This window comes from Clavelina lepadiformis, chromosome 4, assembly GCF_947623445.1.
Source record: "Clavelina lepadiformis chromosome 4, kaClaLepa1.1, whole genome shotgun sequence".
Taxonomy (NCBI): domain Eukaryota; kingdom Metazoa; phylum Chordata; class Ascidiacea; order Aplousobranchia; family Clavelinidae; genus Clavelina; species Clavelina lepadiformis.
The window spans coordinates 15,860,085-15,879,506 of NC_135243.1; the positions used below are offsets into that span (position 1 = coordinate 15,860,085).

Here is a 19,422-nt window from a genome sequence, read left to right on the forward strand (position 1 = left end):
TGATTTGAGTCATAAAACAAGTTGTTTCAAATCGTTATAGAATTGGTTTTTATATTTGTGAAAGAATTAATTAAAAAATAACCATGCAATACATTCTATTGAATTTGCAAAAGCCTCATTATTGGATAAAATGAAATATTATGCTTATATTTACGTTACAAGAATTCTGAAATTCATTTATTATTTACCTAGAAGGAAAAATAAATTATAAACAGTAACTTGTTTGTAACATGGCTTAGGTATATGTGTTAGACAACCCTTGTAAAAACGCCTAATTTTTTGTTTATTTTATTACTAAAAATGCAATTAATCAAAAAGTTTGGCATGGATGACTGACATTTTGCTTGACACTTTAGTATACCTCAGGGCTTTTATGCTATTATTTCGTGAAATCCCAACAAAATCACCTATCTCTAGCTCTTGCAATAACCTGTTAACTTTAAGACTGCAATTTTTGTCCAAAAAGTCCAATTTTATCAGTTTTCAATTACATTTTAGCAAACCTAAGAATTGGACCAGGATTTTTCTAACATGCTCTTTGCTAGGATAATTCCCACACTGAAAAACCTTCAGACTGCCAACCTATATCTTGTTCTTTTTAGACTTTTTAAGCCATTGCGTAACAGTCCAACAAAATCATGGAAATAGCAAAATGTAAGGGTGGTCAGCTCCTTAAGATAAACGTTACTAGAACTCGACTTGTAAATATAATTAAAATGACTCAACCTGACTTGGACTTGCGCTGTTAGGAACTTGATTTGTGTCATGACCGTTAAGACCTGTTTCCGTCACTGCTTTGAGCTGGTTGTGCACTTCTGTACTAGACCCTTTGATTATATTCAGTCGCCTGGTACATCAGCTTCATGACATAACTATACAGTAAAACAAACAATCTGCAAAGCCTCCTGTAGGTATTGCTATGCAGTATGTCTGTTATAGCCTATTTTTTTGATTAATATTACTGTACTTGTAGTTCATTGTTAAACATTAAATCCTATACTATATTTTAAGTTATTGAGATGGCTTAATGTTTGAAAGGCAACGTGAAACTTAAAAGAATTGCTTTTATCTCCTAAATATAAGAATTTAATTATCCGTTTTTTTCATGTCTGCTCAAGTTTCTAAAAACGTGTTCCTAATTAGACCGATTAATCAAGGAAGCACTGTATTAAAATTCGAAATTCAAAAAATAATTTTCCTTGAAAACGGAAGTTGATGACAAAGGGTGGTGTTTTTTGTTTTGTTTGTAACTGATGTCACTTCTTTTTGACCCTAGTACAATAATGTCAGAATTGATAATAGTTTAATGTGGTTGCAGTTATATTGGTAATGTAATATACAGAATGGGGTTGTACAAAATGGGGCAAAATCATTGATATACTAGTTGGTGGTCCCGGGGCAATTACCGGAAAGGGGAATCGTTACTAATTGATGTAACCTGCTAATCTATATGTTGGTAATTACCAACATTGTTAATTGTTAATAATTGTTAACATTGTTAATAATTACCAACAATTACACCATTAATGTATGCCCCTGTTCCGTACATTGGCTTTTCCAATGTTAAGACTGTTTTTAAAAGTCTGCTCTTAACACTGATATGTGGACATTTCAATAATCGTACATGTCAAGCATAATTTTTGTACATCGGTAATGTTTGTCCCCATTCTGTACATCAGCCATTTCAATGCTATTCACTTTCATGAAAGGATATCGTTTCATTGTGATTGACTTTGACAAAAAAATTTCTTTTAATCCTTGCAATGTTTATAACGAAACCATTAGAGTTTCTGAAGTTGCTGTATCTTTTTTAGTGTTGCATCACAATAACTTCTTACACACATTACAATTACAAATAATGTGTTAAAATTTGTGTTAAAGCACGTAGGTTCCAACTTCGTTAGTCAATGCACCCAGGATAAAACTCATTAATCCAGGTAAATGGTAAGCTTATTAGAAATGATTTGATAAGGAAGATTGATTTTGTACCATGCATCAATTTAGTTGTTTGAGCGCTGGGCTCACAATAATGTGGCTGGCTCATTTTCCCAGAGGTGCTACCATTGTAATGCTTTTGGGTAAGGTGTTAACGATTGTTGCTCCTGTTCACTGGACCTGGTGAACAGTTCTAAGTTTGGGCAATAAAATGTAAAAAAATGTGAGACAATCGGAACTTGTACATAGTTTAGCTTGGTAACTGGGGCTCAAGCAATGTGGAATTATCACCTGTGTAAGTATTACAAAGACTTTTCTCATTCTGAAGGTAAACATTTTGCCAAGTTTTTAACAGTCCTGTACAAGCTTGATTCCTTAAAAATGCTCTATTCTTAATTTTGTCATGTTGCAGATCCAGTTTAGTGTATTCATGTTAAAGCTATGAACTTGTCACTACCAGGTGTTGGAGTTTTTGGAACTGGTTTGACAGCTAAAGCCACAATTTCTTTGCTACGGTCATGTGGCTTTAGCATTGAAGCAATTTGGGGCAGAACTGAGGAAGATGCTAAAAGCCTTGCTTTGCAGCTTAAGATACCCTTTTACACCTGTCATATTGATGATCTCCTCTTAAACCAACGTGTGGAATTGGTGTGTATTTGTAGCCCTCCATGTTTACAATCACAGATTGCAGTGAAGACTCTTGGAATTGGAAAAAATGTTCTTTGTGAAAAACCAGCTGGTTTGGGTATGGCAGACACCAAACGCATGTTGAATGCTGCACATTATTACCCTTCACTCATGTCAGTTATGACGTACAATCTAAGATTTCTTCCAACATTTCAAAAAATGAAACAATGTGTTGATGAAGGATATATTGGCGATGTGATGATGATTGAAGTTCGCGTGCATTGTGGCTTTTCCTTAAATACCCATTTTGATTGGTACCACGATGAAAGAATGGGTGGTGGGGTGTTATGTACATTTGGTGGGCATTTTATTGACTTGATATACTTCATCTGTGGTCAAAAAGCTACTTCTGTTCATGGGTTTTTAACTACCTTTCAAAAGAATACAGACCAAGTATGTGGTTTTCGTGAGATAACTAGTGATGATTTTTGTACGTTTCAAATGAAATTGGATGGAGGAGCTTGTTGTACCTGTGTAATTAACAACAATGTACCTGGACCATTTTCGTACGAAGTTTTTGCCATTGGTTCACTGGCGTGTTTGCATGCAAAAGATGGTGTTTTGTATGGGAAGAAAAAGGGCGTTAGTGATTGCTTAGAGACTCCAGAGATTCTTGAACAGGATGAAAAAGAAATAAATGTCGATTTAGAAACTATACATTCTTCTGGCATCTATGTGAAGCTTCCTGTTCCATTTATGCAAGGTTTACAGAAATTCATTGAGTCTCTTAAATTCTCGTTTTTAGAAGAAGATGACTGCAGAAGATGGAATAAAGTTGCACTCAAAAGCGCTGCTACATTTGAGGATGCACTTTATGCACAAACGGTTTTAGATTCAATTAGGAAATCTAGTAGAACTAGTGACTGGGAACAAGTTGTACTACCAGACTAATCAAAGGATATAGTATACAAAGTTTGATTCATAAAAATAAAACATTACTTGGAGTTAGGAAATAGTATTTTGTTTTAGATAGTGTCTTTTACTTACACTGCAGTGTTACCTATTTTAATTCAGAATTATCGAATGCGAAGGATTTGGATCCTGAACTATTCAAATGCAAATTTAAACTGGATAATAGAATTCGGTTTATATTCTTTAAATAAGCATTTGAATGCCACTCGAAATGGACATTCGCAGGAATTGAAGATTTGTAATCGTTGTGAAGTTATCAAGGTTATGAAAGGCCATAAAAACAAATATATCTTTACCTGCCCGAGGAATAAGATCAACACAGAAACAAAAGACCAAGGCCGTATTGAGTTAAGAATGGAAACGATATAGAAACTTAAGCTTATTTCTCTGATGGAATTATTTAGACCAACTTGAACTTAATGCGATGTTGTCGGTGACGTTTTCTGCTTTTTAGTGGCCGCGGAATCGGAGTCGTACTTAGGGTTTTTAGTGCCTGTGTACAGAGGCAACATTTGCTAACAAACTAAGCAAACTATTATGCTAAGTGAGCGTATTGTTCGGGTTGTGAACTGTTGTTAATTATATACAGTAATAATTATTGCTTGATCGATTGTTCGCTGATCTGACTCCATTGATAGCGCATTCATTAAAGCGTTCAGCGCTGTAGAACGAATGACGTAATTCGGAAGTAGCCTAATCCAAACCGGGTCGTGTATACTAAACATGGCCAAAATATAGTACAGCGCTTGTTGTTAAACACCCTAAATAGAACACTAATAAGTAATAACATTATGATATCATCAGATCTGCACGAGAATTCCGTAGGAATAAGGTCTAATTATTACAATTAGCACACTATAATGGAATTTGCTTAATTCCCGCATTATTTGACCATTTCGTCCAAAGTGAGCGAAGTACAACTGCGCAAATTTTTTTTTGTCTCAAAAATGTATTTTAATGTTTATACGTACACTAATAGCTGGCAGTTCATGGTGTGCAAATTTGAAACTTCGTATAAAACATATGCAACGATTTTGATGCCGGGTATTGTATTGTTTATTTTTTGCCATACCTGTGCAGAGCGAAAGTTACGATGTAACCCACCTGTTGGGCTAAATATTAGGGATGTGCCGCGAGGAAGATTATTCGGGTTCGTGCGAACCCGAATACCATGAAGGTCGACACGAACGAATTCCGAATCTATTCGTATTAGAACCAAACAATAAAATTTCCTCCAAAAGTTGTCAAGTCTTGCTTCTAAAATGACGTAATCGATAAACAAATCGCTTTCTTTCGAAAAATAGTGTTTAAAAAACGATCGATAAAGCAAAATCGTCAGGAAAACGACCTTCATTGTAAGTGCTGCTGACTCTAGTTTAGCATTGTCGGGAAACTAGATCATCATTTTTTACGAAAGTCAGTAAATTGATAAGTAATGTTGTATTCGGGTTCGCCATTGTTGTTATTCGTGTTCGCCCGAATCTTCCATAAAGGCGACATTCGGCGAATCTATTCGGGTTTGGGTTCGTATCGGCCCATCTCTACTAAATATGTTTTTTAGACCATATAGCAGATGAGCAATCACACACAAAGAAATGCGATAAACGGAAAGGTATAAAGATGTGAACACGTCAATGGCGTCCAAGATTGTGGTAGCGAAAGAGTATGACCCGATAGTGACCCCCTTATAAAAGAAAGATATTGTTTCTGACCAATGAACTTTTGACATCAAGATTACGTCAGCAGAGAAAAATAAACAAGCAAACGTCAGCGTTACAATTTTTAGAATAAATACTATACTTAAACCACAACCACTTGAAAAGTAGGCTGCTTCACTACCTGGACACGCGTCATAGTTAAATTGGACAAACTATCTTATAGCCACTTAATAACTAATGCGAATATTTTAAATGACATATTTTTTCTAGTCAGAGAACACACAATCGCTTTATAAATAGACCAATTGTTTAAATGATTACAATTCACTATTAAAAGTACCATAGAATCATCGCTGGGTTTAAATCGTACAAAGGTTTTTCGCAATCCATTCTATATGAGTGCAGTCCTATATGGGACTGTAGCTGCAATTACGTGTACATGCAGCGTCAGATAGAAACGTGGTGGAATGCCTTAGGACCCAGCATTGTTGGAGGCCCTTTCATTAATAAAATTATGAATTAAGTTCATATGTGGCAAGTTAGCTTTATGAACTCCAACACCTTTTTGTAGGTAGCCTATAATTAGACTAGCCAGCTGCTGTTATTGTTCAATCGATAAAGCATTGCGCAACTAGCCTATACTTAAAATAACATCGTCAGCGTGAAAATATTAAAATAGTGATAACCACTGTAATAGTATAACATTAGCAAGTAAAACGATGTATAGTTAACAAGCAGCGACGTATTTAGGGTTGCGTTGAGGGAGGTCAAAAAGCTTTAAAAATCCCGGGCTTGTCTATTCCGCCCGAAACGCAAAAGTTTTGTGTTTTTGCGCCTCAAATACTGATTTAAAACGCCTTAAACGAAATGTATATTTATATTTAGATAATACAGCCGCCAAGTCATAGTTTTTACTTTTGAGACGCCGTGTATGATTTGTAAGGTCGAAAACATCGAGTTTGAAACGCCGTAAACCTGCCTTTTAATCTTATACGTTTTTCTGTGTAGGTTGTGGCTAATAAGAAGTCGAAAACAAGGAAATGCATTAAACGAAAAAGACTGAAAACGTAAAAAGGCTGGTGGTTTAAAAGCGTTAGATTTGTGAGTGGCATGCCTCCTCCCCCCCCCCCAAATATGCTAATGTTGGCACAAAATAGTGTTTAGGATTGTAAATGACAGACTCTCTGAAAATGTTTTTAAGATTTTCACGTTTTTTGAACGGCATTTTTACGCCAGTCTGCTGAAATATATTTGATCCAAAAATATTTAGAAAAAAAACTATACATTTCAACATTAGGCTACACCAAGTTTAGTGACATCAACGAAATTTTAATGTTTCTTGACCTCTTATATTTTAACAAAAAATATGAGCATAACTCTCAACGAAGCTTCTATTGGGTAGGGTAGGGACCGCAACCATACTCACTTCACAATGAGTTTCGTAAAACCATTACCTTTCAACATCTACAGTACTTTGGACAACGTGGATTACCATATTTTGCTTTTACAACTCGATCAAACAGTGAACTTTGTACCAGCAACTGGAATGCTTGATTAGCGTTGTTGGAAATAGGCTCTTCAGAAACTTTCTCTTGATGCTTGATAACCGGAACGACATGCAATCTATCGTGTTTCACAATCCGCCAATTATTATCTTGACTTTGGTCATTGTTTTATAACAATGCCGTCTGAAGCTTTCACGTCATATATACTATCGTACTTTAATATTCGGTATTGCAGCGGTTGTTATAGCAATATAATATAGCCGATGAGGAGTCACAAAGGAATAAAAGCGATGAACAAAAAGACATGGAAACGCCTAAGGTTCCCAAAGATTGCGTCCGTTATAGGGCAGTTATGTTTCAACTATGGTCGCCTCCGTAAAAACGTTAGTTTTAGTAAGTCCTTTTTACATTAGTTACGTGTGCAGCCGGCTTTCAATTAGTTTTAGTGTAAAGAAATAACAATTTCCACTGCAGTTTGAAATTATTAAAATAAAATGAACACGCAATGCAATTTAAATATTGAAAAATTTAAAGGTTAAATTTAGGCAAATCTTTAAATTTGATGAATATTTTTTATCGTCCACGAACGATTCAACCGCGGACAATTCAACTTAGAGAAAATTCAACTCATGGAAGATTGAACTAACGGTTGTTTGGCTCATTACATTGCGTCAACATTATATTGCGTCATTATTTTCAGGAACATCTACGCAATACGTTGTCAGGCTCGGAAATTTACAAAATGAATTCAGTGCTTTTCTCAGATCTCTTATTTTTCTCAATCAGTCCGTTTTGTCAATAATAATGCTAAGCCTAGTCTATATACACATATACCAGCAAATTTGAAATAATATTGAGTCATGATTTTGGTTGTTAAAGTTGTAGGTTTTTACTCATGTCTGCATGTAGTACAGTTTGTTATGAGCAAATGCGTTTGTTTAACCTTTAGCTGCGAAATACCCAGTCTAGTGAGCAGGGTTGGGGCAATTACGTCCACCTAGTTACCAAATAATTAATCAAGTAAACGTTAACGTAATTGGATTTATTCGATTTGAAATGGGCCTTTTTAGACTATTGTGACGAATAAAGCGAATAATTACGCCAAACCTGAGAAATATTCGATTAAATGATTGATTTTTCTAAGATTTTGGTCAATTAATTTGAATAAACTGTGCGTTTTGGATCATAAGTGGGCAGTACAGCGGTATTATAGTACCGAATTACTGTACCGCCGTACACTTTCAATACCGATATCGGTACCGTCGGTGCTTTAAAAAAAGTACCGAATTTTAATCTAGAAATGTCAATTAAAATTACAAGCGATAAACGTCACATGTTTTGACCTGGAGTAACCTTTACCGGGAGCATAATAGCAACAAACATTGCCTTTGCAGCAGCATCTTTTACACAAAAAGTACCTGCACCGAGTACCCAGGAAGTACCGAACTACTTTTTTCAAATAGTTCGGAAAACCGGAACTGTCGGTACATTTTTGTCAAGTACCGGTACCGTTACCGACGGTACAGACTGCCCACCTCTATTTTGGGCGATTAATTCGATTATTTTTCACACACTTTCCAGAGCTTGGATTATCACTTCTGGAACGTTAATCGAATAATAATTTAATTAATCAATTGAGCAAAGCGATTTTAAGTCCAAAACAACGTATAAAATTGTTACATTATAGCTTCAAAATTTATTTAAATTAAATGTTTATGATACTCTGGAGTATATTTTGTTAAATTTAGAAAATTTTATATGTCGTCGGCTATGCTAACCTACCATCTTGCATGTTTTAAACCCATGATGCTTTGCCACTTTTTTCTATTCGTTGATTATATTATTCGTAAGCATGTTCTTTATTGTGCTATAGATAGTGGCTGGCATCATAATTTTCACTCTGCATAATTATCAATGTTGAAAAATAAAAAATACAATGAAGTAGTTATTTCCCATGATTATGAAATGATCTGTCAAACAAATTAGTTAAGAATAAGACCTGACAAAATGCAACAATTGTTTGGTCTTTCTATTCAAATAATGCAAAAAAACATACAAACTTGGGCAATATTTATATAGGATTGATTTTTAAATCATATTGACATTATTATCTGATGATAAATATATGTAGCACCAAGACATTGCTGTCACGTGTACAACGCTAAGTGTTGACTAAAATAAGTTTGTGTTATTTGTATTATAAATTGAAAACTTAGAATTATATTAATTTCACAAAGTAGCTTTATACTATAACAATGGCTTAACAATGTAATAATATAAAACGTTAGGGTTACAGCGTAAGATTCATCAGTGATACTAGTAAATAAAAAATGATGTCATGTAAGTAACTTGGTTATATTGTTTAATAAACTCACACAACCATAAAATTATACAGTAGAATGTTAATCTATAGGTTTTGTTACATAATATGAATAACACCGCTATTATTATTACATTCTTCATCTATGAATTGGTATATACCAAACTCTTACCGTAAATTTACCATACATAAGTATCCTCTTACCATACGTATAATTAAGAAAACTAACAACAAATGATTAAAAAAACAATTAAATTAAGTATACTTTTCTGAAACTCAGCAGTAGACCCAACCCAACAAGGTCAGCGATGCTGTTGCTTGAAATACATGATACGTTCATACCATACCGATTATGGTAAGTAGGTCTCAAACTTCACAGAAATGATATTGTGCAACGGGTGGTGTTGGAGACCGTGCTCATTTCTCAGGTTGCCAAATGTTATTAAACTGAAACCGTCCACATGTTGTTCCAAGAATTATGTCATTAGCTTTACGATAATCAGGACATTATGCAATCATTTTTGTAGTGGGAAACTTCTTAATTTCGAGTGCAGAGTTCTTGGGAAATTCCACTTGAAATTTTTTAAAAACGTCAAGTGTTGCAGTAAACTCTTTATCTGAACACAAACAAATGCAACTTCACAATGTTTTTCTTTACCCATACCAATAACAATTTATAGTGTTTTCCTTGCATATTCACCAATATAAAAATTTCATTTTAAGTTTTCCACCATATACTGTCTTAAAAATCACTCATTTTCATGTCTGTAACACAATTATTTATTATAACTACAAGTACGTCTTCCGGTAAACTTTTTCTTATTACAGCTTATCATATGGCTTTTAAGGAGGAGTCAAACACCATAAAATCTTTGTTTTATTATACAGTGAATTTACTAAAAGACTGATTACTCGAAAAATCCTCCATGGGTCTGTCTGAAATTTTGCATGTCAATTTAGTAAGCTTTGGACTACCATTTCATAACTGCCATCAAAAAACAATGATTCAAAGTTTTTTAATAGAGGCGCAAAATAAACACTAAAAGTTTTGGCCAAAAAAAACATTTTAGCTACTTTCATGCTAATTTTTAACATAATTCTGCACGCGATTTGGGACATTGAAGTACACCACTGCTAGGGTAATTCCCACGCTAGAAAACAACACCAACCATGCTGCCTTCTGATTGGTCTAAACAGGTTTTAAAGCCTTACTTCGGACGTCCAACAAAATCATAGAGATCTTAGTTTTAAATCCTTGACGCCTCCTTAAACAATTTTCTCAAGTTTCAGCACGGGCATAGGCCAAAAGGATTCGCAAAGCTACTTTTTCGTATTCATTTTTTTGCTCGTGAGCATGTGTTTTGTTGTGCTAAAAGTATAACGGCATCGCAACTTCCGCTCCACACAGTTAATGGAGAAATATAAACACTGTAATGTTACCTAACATGGGACGCCATTTTTAATCGAAGCATATACAGTTGCAGTTGTTTTTTTTGTGTTGGTAAGCTGGACATCAATGGGGAATGACGTTGCCACACCACTCTTGCCGACTTTTCATCAGGCGCCGTATATGCGTGTAAAAAAGCCTAACTTTTTTGTTTATACTATTATAATGTGAAATTGCTAAAATGCAATTAATCGAGAAATCCCGCATGGTGCTCCCTGAAATTTTTATGTTACTTTGGTTTGCATTAGGCTGTTACTATATGTCTTGGGATCCTAATAAAATCATGTGTCTCTAACTCTTGCTAAAGAATGTTAAAATCAAGACTGCATTTTTGGGCCAAAAAAGTCAAATTTTATCGATTTTCACCTACAATTTTGGCTCACCGAAACATATGACCTGGAAATTTTTACCGTGCCATTTGTTAGGGTAATCCCAGGACTGAAAAACAACACCTACCATGTTGGCCTCTGGTTGGCCTAACCAAAGTTTACTAAGAGATAAAGATTACTGCTTGGTAATCTTTGGCCTAACACCATCTTTTTAACCATTACGTAAAACGTTCAACTAAGCCATGAAAATGGCAAAAATTCAAATATACGGTTTATTTATTCACTGCTTTGTTTCGGTTTGATGAGTTCGGGAACCAAATCGCTTTTTCCAGCTTGCTGCATAAGCAGAGACATCATTAGCGTTTTTTTGAAAAATTGAATTGGAAGCATCCGATTTTCCGGTTGTTCTTAAGGAGCCGTCAAACTCCAAAAGAGTCTTGTTTGTTTTAATATACAGTTTATTTACTAAAAATGTAATTATTCAAGAACTTTTGCGCATAGTTTTAGTATGCCTTGGACTAACATTCTATAAAAAAAGTATGTTTCAAATGTCTGTAACAGAGGTGTAAAACCAACATCAGAATTTTTGGCCTAAAAAAAAAACAATTTTAGCTACTTTCAAGGCAATATTTAGTCTAAATCTGCACGCCACCTAGGTCATTTAAACAAACCAACGAGTAGGGTCAGTACCAGTCTATTAGAACAAAAGACCATAGTAAAAAAACCAACCACACCGCCTTCTGATTGGTCTAGCCAGGTATTTAAATGCGTAAGACTTCAGCACAATTATAGAGATATTAGTATTCCCATTGACGGCTTCTTAAAATCTTCCTAGCTTTGACAGAGTCTGCATAAAAAAAACGATTTAAAAATCTGTGTAGGATGAAACGTTGAAGCATCTATCTTCTGCTGTTTCCTTCACGAGATTTTTTGTAACAAAACCGAAGGGTGATTCCCGACATGTGGTGGTGTGCAGAACGCCCAAAAATTCAACACTTTCGTCAGCGTCGGCAGTGACTTTGCATGTTCTGTACTTTATATGCAAACCCACTTTCTCATAGGCTTCCTTAATGTCGGTTAAGATATCAAAATAATATCGTCAATGAATCTTTTGTACAGTTGTGATTGTGAAATGGCTTTGGCCACATCCCAGATAGCGTATTGCATTGCGATGTTCGTTTGGAATACAGAGTGGTTACCTCCCTTAACGTTGCCTTTGTCGTGGTTGTAAAATTTTTCTCTGTATTGCACAGTGATAGCTTGTTAAGTGAACAAGCTAAGATAAAAAAATGCAAAATGATAAGGCTAGAGCACACACCCAAATAAGATAACGACAATCAAAACGTGTCAAAATGCACAACACAGGAAAACTTGAATAAAAGGGAAGTGTTAGGGCATTGATAACTCTGTCACATGTTCTCAATTATGTAAAATTACCACAAAGTAAACAATAGCCACACTCAGCAAATACTATGACAGACTAAAAGCAATACATTAATTTTCAGTGTCAGAAGTTACGTTTGTGTCTCTATGGTTCCACACTTACCCTAATTTAATCAATTTCATACTCTGTCATTGCTGTGAGAAAATTTTGGATAATGCAGTTAGAATTGATAAGGTGATAATTTTGGATAGTGGATATTTTGTTATCTCATCCTGATCTATGTGTTTTACTTAGAACTTTGAAATAACGGTCACAACTTGGTGCTCATGCCCAGACAAAAATGTTAATACATACTGATACTGTGTTAGTCTATAGTCGAGTACAACAAGTCGCCAAATTACCAACTTTGTTTTCGAATTAAGTCAATGTTCTTAATAATAATTATAATGGACTATTACAGTATTTATGATACATATTGAGATTAACTGTCACAGTAAAAAAAAACTTGATAAAGCAGTGAAAACTATATTATAATTATTTATCTACCAATGTACATTGCTTATTATGCTTAAACAGTTACTGGCACAATGCTATTTCTATGTGTTCAACAGCTCAGTCAGTATAACAAATAATTACAACTAAATGCATAACCTACATATTCAAGCGCAACATATTTCGTTGTTAAATTTAAATATTTAACAATCTTCTTTCTTCCACGTTGGCTTTGTTATGTGCGACCATGCTTCAACAACTTCATTGGGATTCCAACTAATACCATGTTTCAAACGAGCACCAACAAACCAAGTCTTTACTTGCTTTAAAGTAAGGCCGGTTTTTCTTGACAGGTAGTTGATTTGCTCCCTTGGTGGGTAAGGAAATTTAGAAAAACTAGCCTGTAGAGTTGACCATGTTTTAGGATTTTGGTCAATAGTCTTCAATATATCTGCATTTGGCATTGTTACCAAGTTGCTACAGAGTAATTTATCCAAGTTCAAAACGTCCAATTTTACAGGAACATCAACTGTTGTTTCCTTGGCGCTATTGAAAAGTGAGCTTTTGTCTGTATTTGGGAGAATATTGGTTTTTCTATTTTCTACAGATATACTTGTCTTATCCTCATAGGATGAGCATTTTGTAGGTATTGCTTTTAACCTTATGTTTTCAGGCAAAGACGAAGTGTCCGTTAGATGGTCAGCAAACAGTGGAACATGGAGTTGTTGTGCAGTGCCACTGGCATGTTTATCATTTGCACTTTCATTGTCAATTAAATCCTTGTTTCTATTGCTTGTGAAATCAAAGTTGAGTGTTTGATTTTGTAAGCTCCCTTCCATTAAACCTGGTATGTACTCCGATGTTGATGTTTCTGGAATGTTCGAGAAAGTTGTTAAATCAGGCTTCAATGAAACTTGTGCAGGAGTAAATTGAACTTCTGCAGCACGATTAGAAATAAGGGTCATGTTAGAATAAGCCCTAGTATCGTTTATTTCATGATTTCTTTGATTAATATCACACCCAAAACTACTTAATTGTTTTTTGCCATGAGTAGGATTGTAATGCAGTTTTTCTGATAATAAATCACCCATTGGGACCTGCATAGCATTTGTGTCGTGGGGGATTACTGCTGATTGACAATTCGTTTTATTTTGATGTGGTCCACCTGGATTATCTCCTTCGACTGAGGTAAGCGGATTGGGAACTTGATGTAAAGCATTTAGAGCGAATTCTGCTGTCACAGGAGAAATTTTCATAGAAAACGAATGATGCTCTTCTGAAGAAGCTGAAGATACTAATTCCAATTTGGGAGGTACAAAGTTGAGTTCTTTTGAAGAAACTGCTACTGGATGCAGAAAGCAGGGTTTGTCCAAACTGATTGACTTTTTATGCACATGTTTCGCTTTGATGTGCAGAACATATTTTCTTATACTAAATGAAATAAAAGCACATGCCTTGCATGCAAATGGAACTCTTTGTGCATGTATCATTGAAGTAACATACTTTGCAAAATTTCTCCTTCCATTGCTCTGATGCTTTCCTTTATAAAGTGACAAGCAGGATCTTTCTTGTGAGTAATTAGGTCCTGATGAATGAATCTCCATTTTAGTTTTAGTCAAAATTATTGTAAAGCACCAGGATCATGCTTAACCTGCAAAACATTTCTTTACAATATGATAGAGAGCTACAAAACCACTAAAACAAGTTTATTGTAGACTTGTAATTCAAAATTCCTACTTCCTAAAATGTTTATGCTAAAATGTTTATGATGCATGATTCATAGCAACATTGCGATAGGAAAAAAGTCCGTGTAGCTTGGCTTTAAGTTACGAACCTATTCGAACAAATATCATAAACTAGTAAGAAGTTCGACTTTAGCAGACAACACTAAACTACTCGCCAATACTACAAAGCCGTCTTTGGATCACATCGGGTGATATTGGAATGCAGTTACGATATTAGAAGCCGTCCTTTATGGAAATCGTGGAATAAGATTGCGGACAAAGATGCATGAAATAAAACAACAACGTAAACTATGTTGACCAGAACTTGCAAATAAAGATTAAATCTACAATACTTATGTTCACAATTTCTTGCTTTTAACATAATGTAATTTGTTATCGCTGTGGAAGATTGCGTCTAGTTTTGAAAGATCCTGTGTTATTTGAGGTCAAAGGTTGACGTTGTTTATCGCAAGCAAAGCCAAGTAATTAAAGCAAAAATATAATGACCATTCAAACAGTGACTTTGTACTATGGATCCCCACAGAATTCGCTTGGGCGCCTTTTCCATTTTCTAAACTTAATCAAGCCAGGGAGGGAGGGAACTGTTTAAGTTAAACGTAAACTGTTTTAGTCAAAAATCTTTGTGAATTCATCCTTAAATGTTTTATTTAGATAAATTTACTCTGATCATAGTGTAAATTTCTTGAAAAATGCTTAAATTAACTATTCTCGGTCAACAAAAGGGTCAACTAACAGTAAGAATTTCATAAAAGTACCTCTCATTTCAGATATTTGTAAAAAACAAGTGTAATTGTTATTGGTTTAAAACAATTTGGAAATAAAATAGGATTGTCCAATAAAACGAAATCCTGAATATGCCAAGTTAGAGGTGGGTCGTACATTTTTTTTGAAGGGAAAAGTGGTGCTTGGCACAAAAGATGTTGAGAAACACTGGTCTCTAGGGTTGTGTGGAATCGAAGGGAATTCCCTGGATTTTTGTCTTGAGACAGTTTGTAGGGAAAAACAAAAACTGACTGTAATGCATTTTACATTGGATTTAGTACACAACATTCACAAAACATAACCAAACACTGTATTGCAGTCTACTACTACAGTAATAACCAAATATATTTGGAATCTTTCTAAATTACTGCTATGATACTGCAACATGAAATTAACTAACAATTCGCAGTGATGTGAATGATGAACATTACAATCATTGGTGCCAGACTAACAAAATAACTGGGTGTGTGGCATGAATTCACGTTTTGTCAACGCTTTCCAGCATGACGTAACGTAAGTAATTTATCTCATATGCAAAGCAGGGCATATCAAGTTTTGCAGTTAAGTATTAAGTTCAAACGACGTAAAAACACAGTCTTAATCCCAAGAGTGTTACACATCGCTTAGATTTAAAATACAAAAAGTGCAAACACTACTTCAAAGATAATTGAGAGAATTTTGAGTGTATACCAGTCATACTCTTTTTTGGTCGGAAAATTAGTAAAACAATATTTTTTGAAATGCAAATATAACCATCTAGTCAAAGCAAAGTATTTATGCATTAGCGTAAATAAACATAACATCATTTAGTCATTGACGACAGAAAGGTTTTGATGAAATTGAAACATTTTCATTTGGACACATAACACAACAATGCTAAATGACCCTATCTAGGAAAACAGATCCAACAAACACATGCCTCGCAAAATAGGCGTAATTATCGCTTTTACAAAATAAAATAGTTTCTCTGTTAATGTCCATAGACTTAACTTTGCAGGAAATAACACATTTTATTACTTCGAAACACCAGCACCTCTTGTTAAAATGATACGAAATAAACGATAGATACAAAGGCTCAAACTGCAAAGAGCTTGGATTTTTTCTGTAATTTGACATTTTTTCTCAAAGTGCCACAGATTGGTAATGTTGCGGCATATGGGTGATTTTAGAAGTCACCAGTGTGGCGAATGGGTGTCTCCGGATAACAGTGGGGTTTCGTCAAAAGACTGACATAGCTATGTGACTCCAAATGACAAACTAAAAAGGCTTGTCCTTTCCAGTGAGCAAAGCTACACTAAAAAGTCTGTTGCCACTCAAAGAATCTGGCCACGAGAAGCTAGAAAAACAACTTGAATATACTATACACCACGTACAAATGTTAATATGAGACAACTAGGAGTACGTTTTACGGTTACCATGGCGAAACAACATTATAAATCAAGCAAACAACTTTGCCATCTAGTCCGGCTTCGTTTACCGCTAAACTTGACTGAGTGGTCTTCTTCTTCTGTTGACAGCGCAGATGTGCAAATGTCGCATTCTTGTGATGTCATAACTGTTGCGTGGAGTGATAACTTTACAGTGGCAGGAGCCAACCGCCACAACATTAAGTACCGAAAAAAGGGGATACAAAATGGGGGCGTGCATCATCGATGTACTGATTGGGGGGGTGGGGGATTACCGAGTAGGGGAATTTTCACTAACGACCGGTTATAGACATCAAGTTAAGTTGTATCATATAGAAAAACAGAGCCACATGCTCATTACTAAGTTCGTGTTTACTTATTTCATTTATGTTATGTATGTAAAATATAAACAAACCCTTTGCTCACAAGCTGAAAAGTTCACGTAAAAATGGTCAATGTGAACGAAACGACTACGTCATCATTAATACATGGCGTTATCTACTTGTTGTGGTCTGTGGGTCATATCTTAGACATAAACCAGGGTTTCTCACCTGTCGGCAACAAACAGATGTCTCACTAGTGAGTTATAGTGCAGTAGTAAGGGAAGACGAGGCAAAGCGGGACACAAATTTCTCAAATTTTTGTGCTTTCTGTGCAAAATTATCGACGTGAAGACTATTGCACACGCAGCATTGAAGTAAAAAATGGAATTTTGCAATCAACAATCTACATTTTTTGTTGGTAAGCAGGGGGCCACGGATTTTGAGGGTCACAAACAATGAAGGGTTGAGAACCACTGGCATAGTCAATGTTCTAATTCTAAACGCAAAATGAAGGCAAGCGCCAGTAACGGATAACGTCTTTCGTTGAGAATTGACGCTCATAGATTAGTTTTAAATCAGTCTTAGCATTGAAATAGCTGATGCACCATATGAGGGCATACGTTAGCAAACTTTCCAATATGGTCGGTTAAGAAATACAAAAATTTTACATTGCAAACTTGGATGGAGCGTCCAAGTGCACAACCACCTCAAATTACCACATTATGACGTCATCGTATTGTGGGGTAAAAAGAAGTGACGCCACCATCCTACGTCATCAACTTCCGGGGGAATCCCCATGAACAGTCGCAAAAACCGCATTTTTTGAGCTTTGAAAACATCGCTTTAACAAAAACATACCAATAATTTTATGACGTAGAAATGACATCATGATCCTAATCTTTAATCTGCCAATCAATTTACACCATACCCTAACCTTAACCTCTCAAAATGGGACTGAAATATAACTACTTCGTAAGGCCAGGAAAATGTTCAGACAAAAGAAGGGGAATCCCAATTATGTGGCTTTCAGCAAACGCCACATTTGAAATTAAACCAAACAACATCGTTCGTTCACAGTGGTATATTTCAAACAAGACTCTGAATTATGAATTTGAATTATGATGGTATAATATATCCCGTTACAATAAAACACATAACAAAAATTGAAGAAAAAAATAACATACCGTAAGTATTAGTGCATTTGGATATGAAAACAAAGAACCCTATCCGTTTATGTTTCCAAAAAAGTGGTTAAAACAACGATAGATTTATTATATTGATTAAATTATAATTGACGTTCAGAAACAACATTATATTTGGATAAAAACCTTAGTAGATTCATGTTTAATCAAAGCAAGCATAAAGAATGAAAATACTTCTGTAGATACTGTTTGCACCTTTTTAGCAATGAGGATATTCTTCAAGAACATGCATTAGATTGCGTTGCTATTAACGGATAGCAAGTTATACAAATACCTAAGGACGATATTTTGTTAAATTTAAAAACTTTCACAATCAATTACAAATTTCACTTGTCGTATATGCTAACTTTAAAGCAATAACTAAAAAGATTGATAGCAGTCACCAAGATAATACAAAGTCTTATACAGAAAAATATCAAAAACATGTCGATTGTTTATATGCTTCTAAACTAGTTTGTTATAATGATGATAAATGCAGTAAACCAATGCAATTATACAAGGGTGACGTGGAGCATCCTTCGGGTGAAAATTCTGTTGATAAAGTTTTGGAAGGTATGTTGAAAGAGGTTAAATATTGTCAAAAAATAAAAAAGAGAGTTTCTATCAACCTATGAATTTAACGGATGGTGATAAAGAAAATTTTAAATCAGAAATAAATTGTCATATTTGTAATAAAAAATTCAAAGAAACTTTTGAAAAAGTTAGAGACCACGGTCATATTACAGAAAAATACGGAGGTGCAGCACAAACTTAGATTGACTGATAAAATACCTGTAATTTTTCATAATTTAAGAGGTCATGATACACATTTTATCATGGAAAAAATAGGAAAATTTGGGAAAGATATCAATGTAATTGTGTACAATTGATATAATCAAGTTGAGGTTTTTGAAATGTATTACAATTAATACAAAGCCAAACTCCATTAAAGCTCTTAATGTTTGAATTTTGACAATACATCTTTTTTATATTACAACATATTTTTTTAAAAGTAGTTTTATGACCGTAAGCTAATGTAATTATACCATCTTCAAGAACATATCTTTTATCATGAAAACATGAAAGGAATTTTTTATTGATTTCTATTGAATAAAGTTTATGGTGGTCATTTCTAATTGTTCTAATTTTATGAAACATTTGTTTACCACCTTTCAGAGTATTTGCATAATCTTCATGTTCAATATCTTTCTTTATAACACATTTTTTATACCCATTGCTTTTTTATCTCCTTTATCAATATTTGTTAAATAGCTATACATTTTTGACGTAAGTCCTACGATTTCTACAATTGACACACAACCGGTTTCATCTTTCA

General features: G+C 34.6%; 1 protein-coding gene across 1 annotated transcript; it reads left to right on the forward strand.

The window, feature by feature from the left end:
* The first annotated feature begins 1,837 nt into the window (after nucleotides 1–1,837).
* Nucleotides 1,838–4,519, forward strand: LOC143452783 (glucose-fructose oxidoreductase domain-containing protein 1-like). The gene has a single exon (XM_076953880.1). The coding sequence runs from the start codon at nucleotides 2,377–2,379 to the stop codon at nucleotides 3,511–3,513; it is 1,137 nt and encodes a 378-aa protein (XP_076809995.1). The 5' UTR covers nucleotides 1,838–2,376; the 3' UTR covers nucleotides 3,514–4,519.
* Nucleotides 4,520–19,422: the final 14,903 nt, after the last annotated feature.

What these genes read in the sequence shown, in the direction of transcription:
- LOC143452783 (XM_076953880.1), top strand. Translation starts at nt 2,377, where the DNA reads ATGAACTTGTCACTACCAGGTGTTGGAGTTTTTGGAACTGGTTTGACA.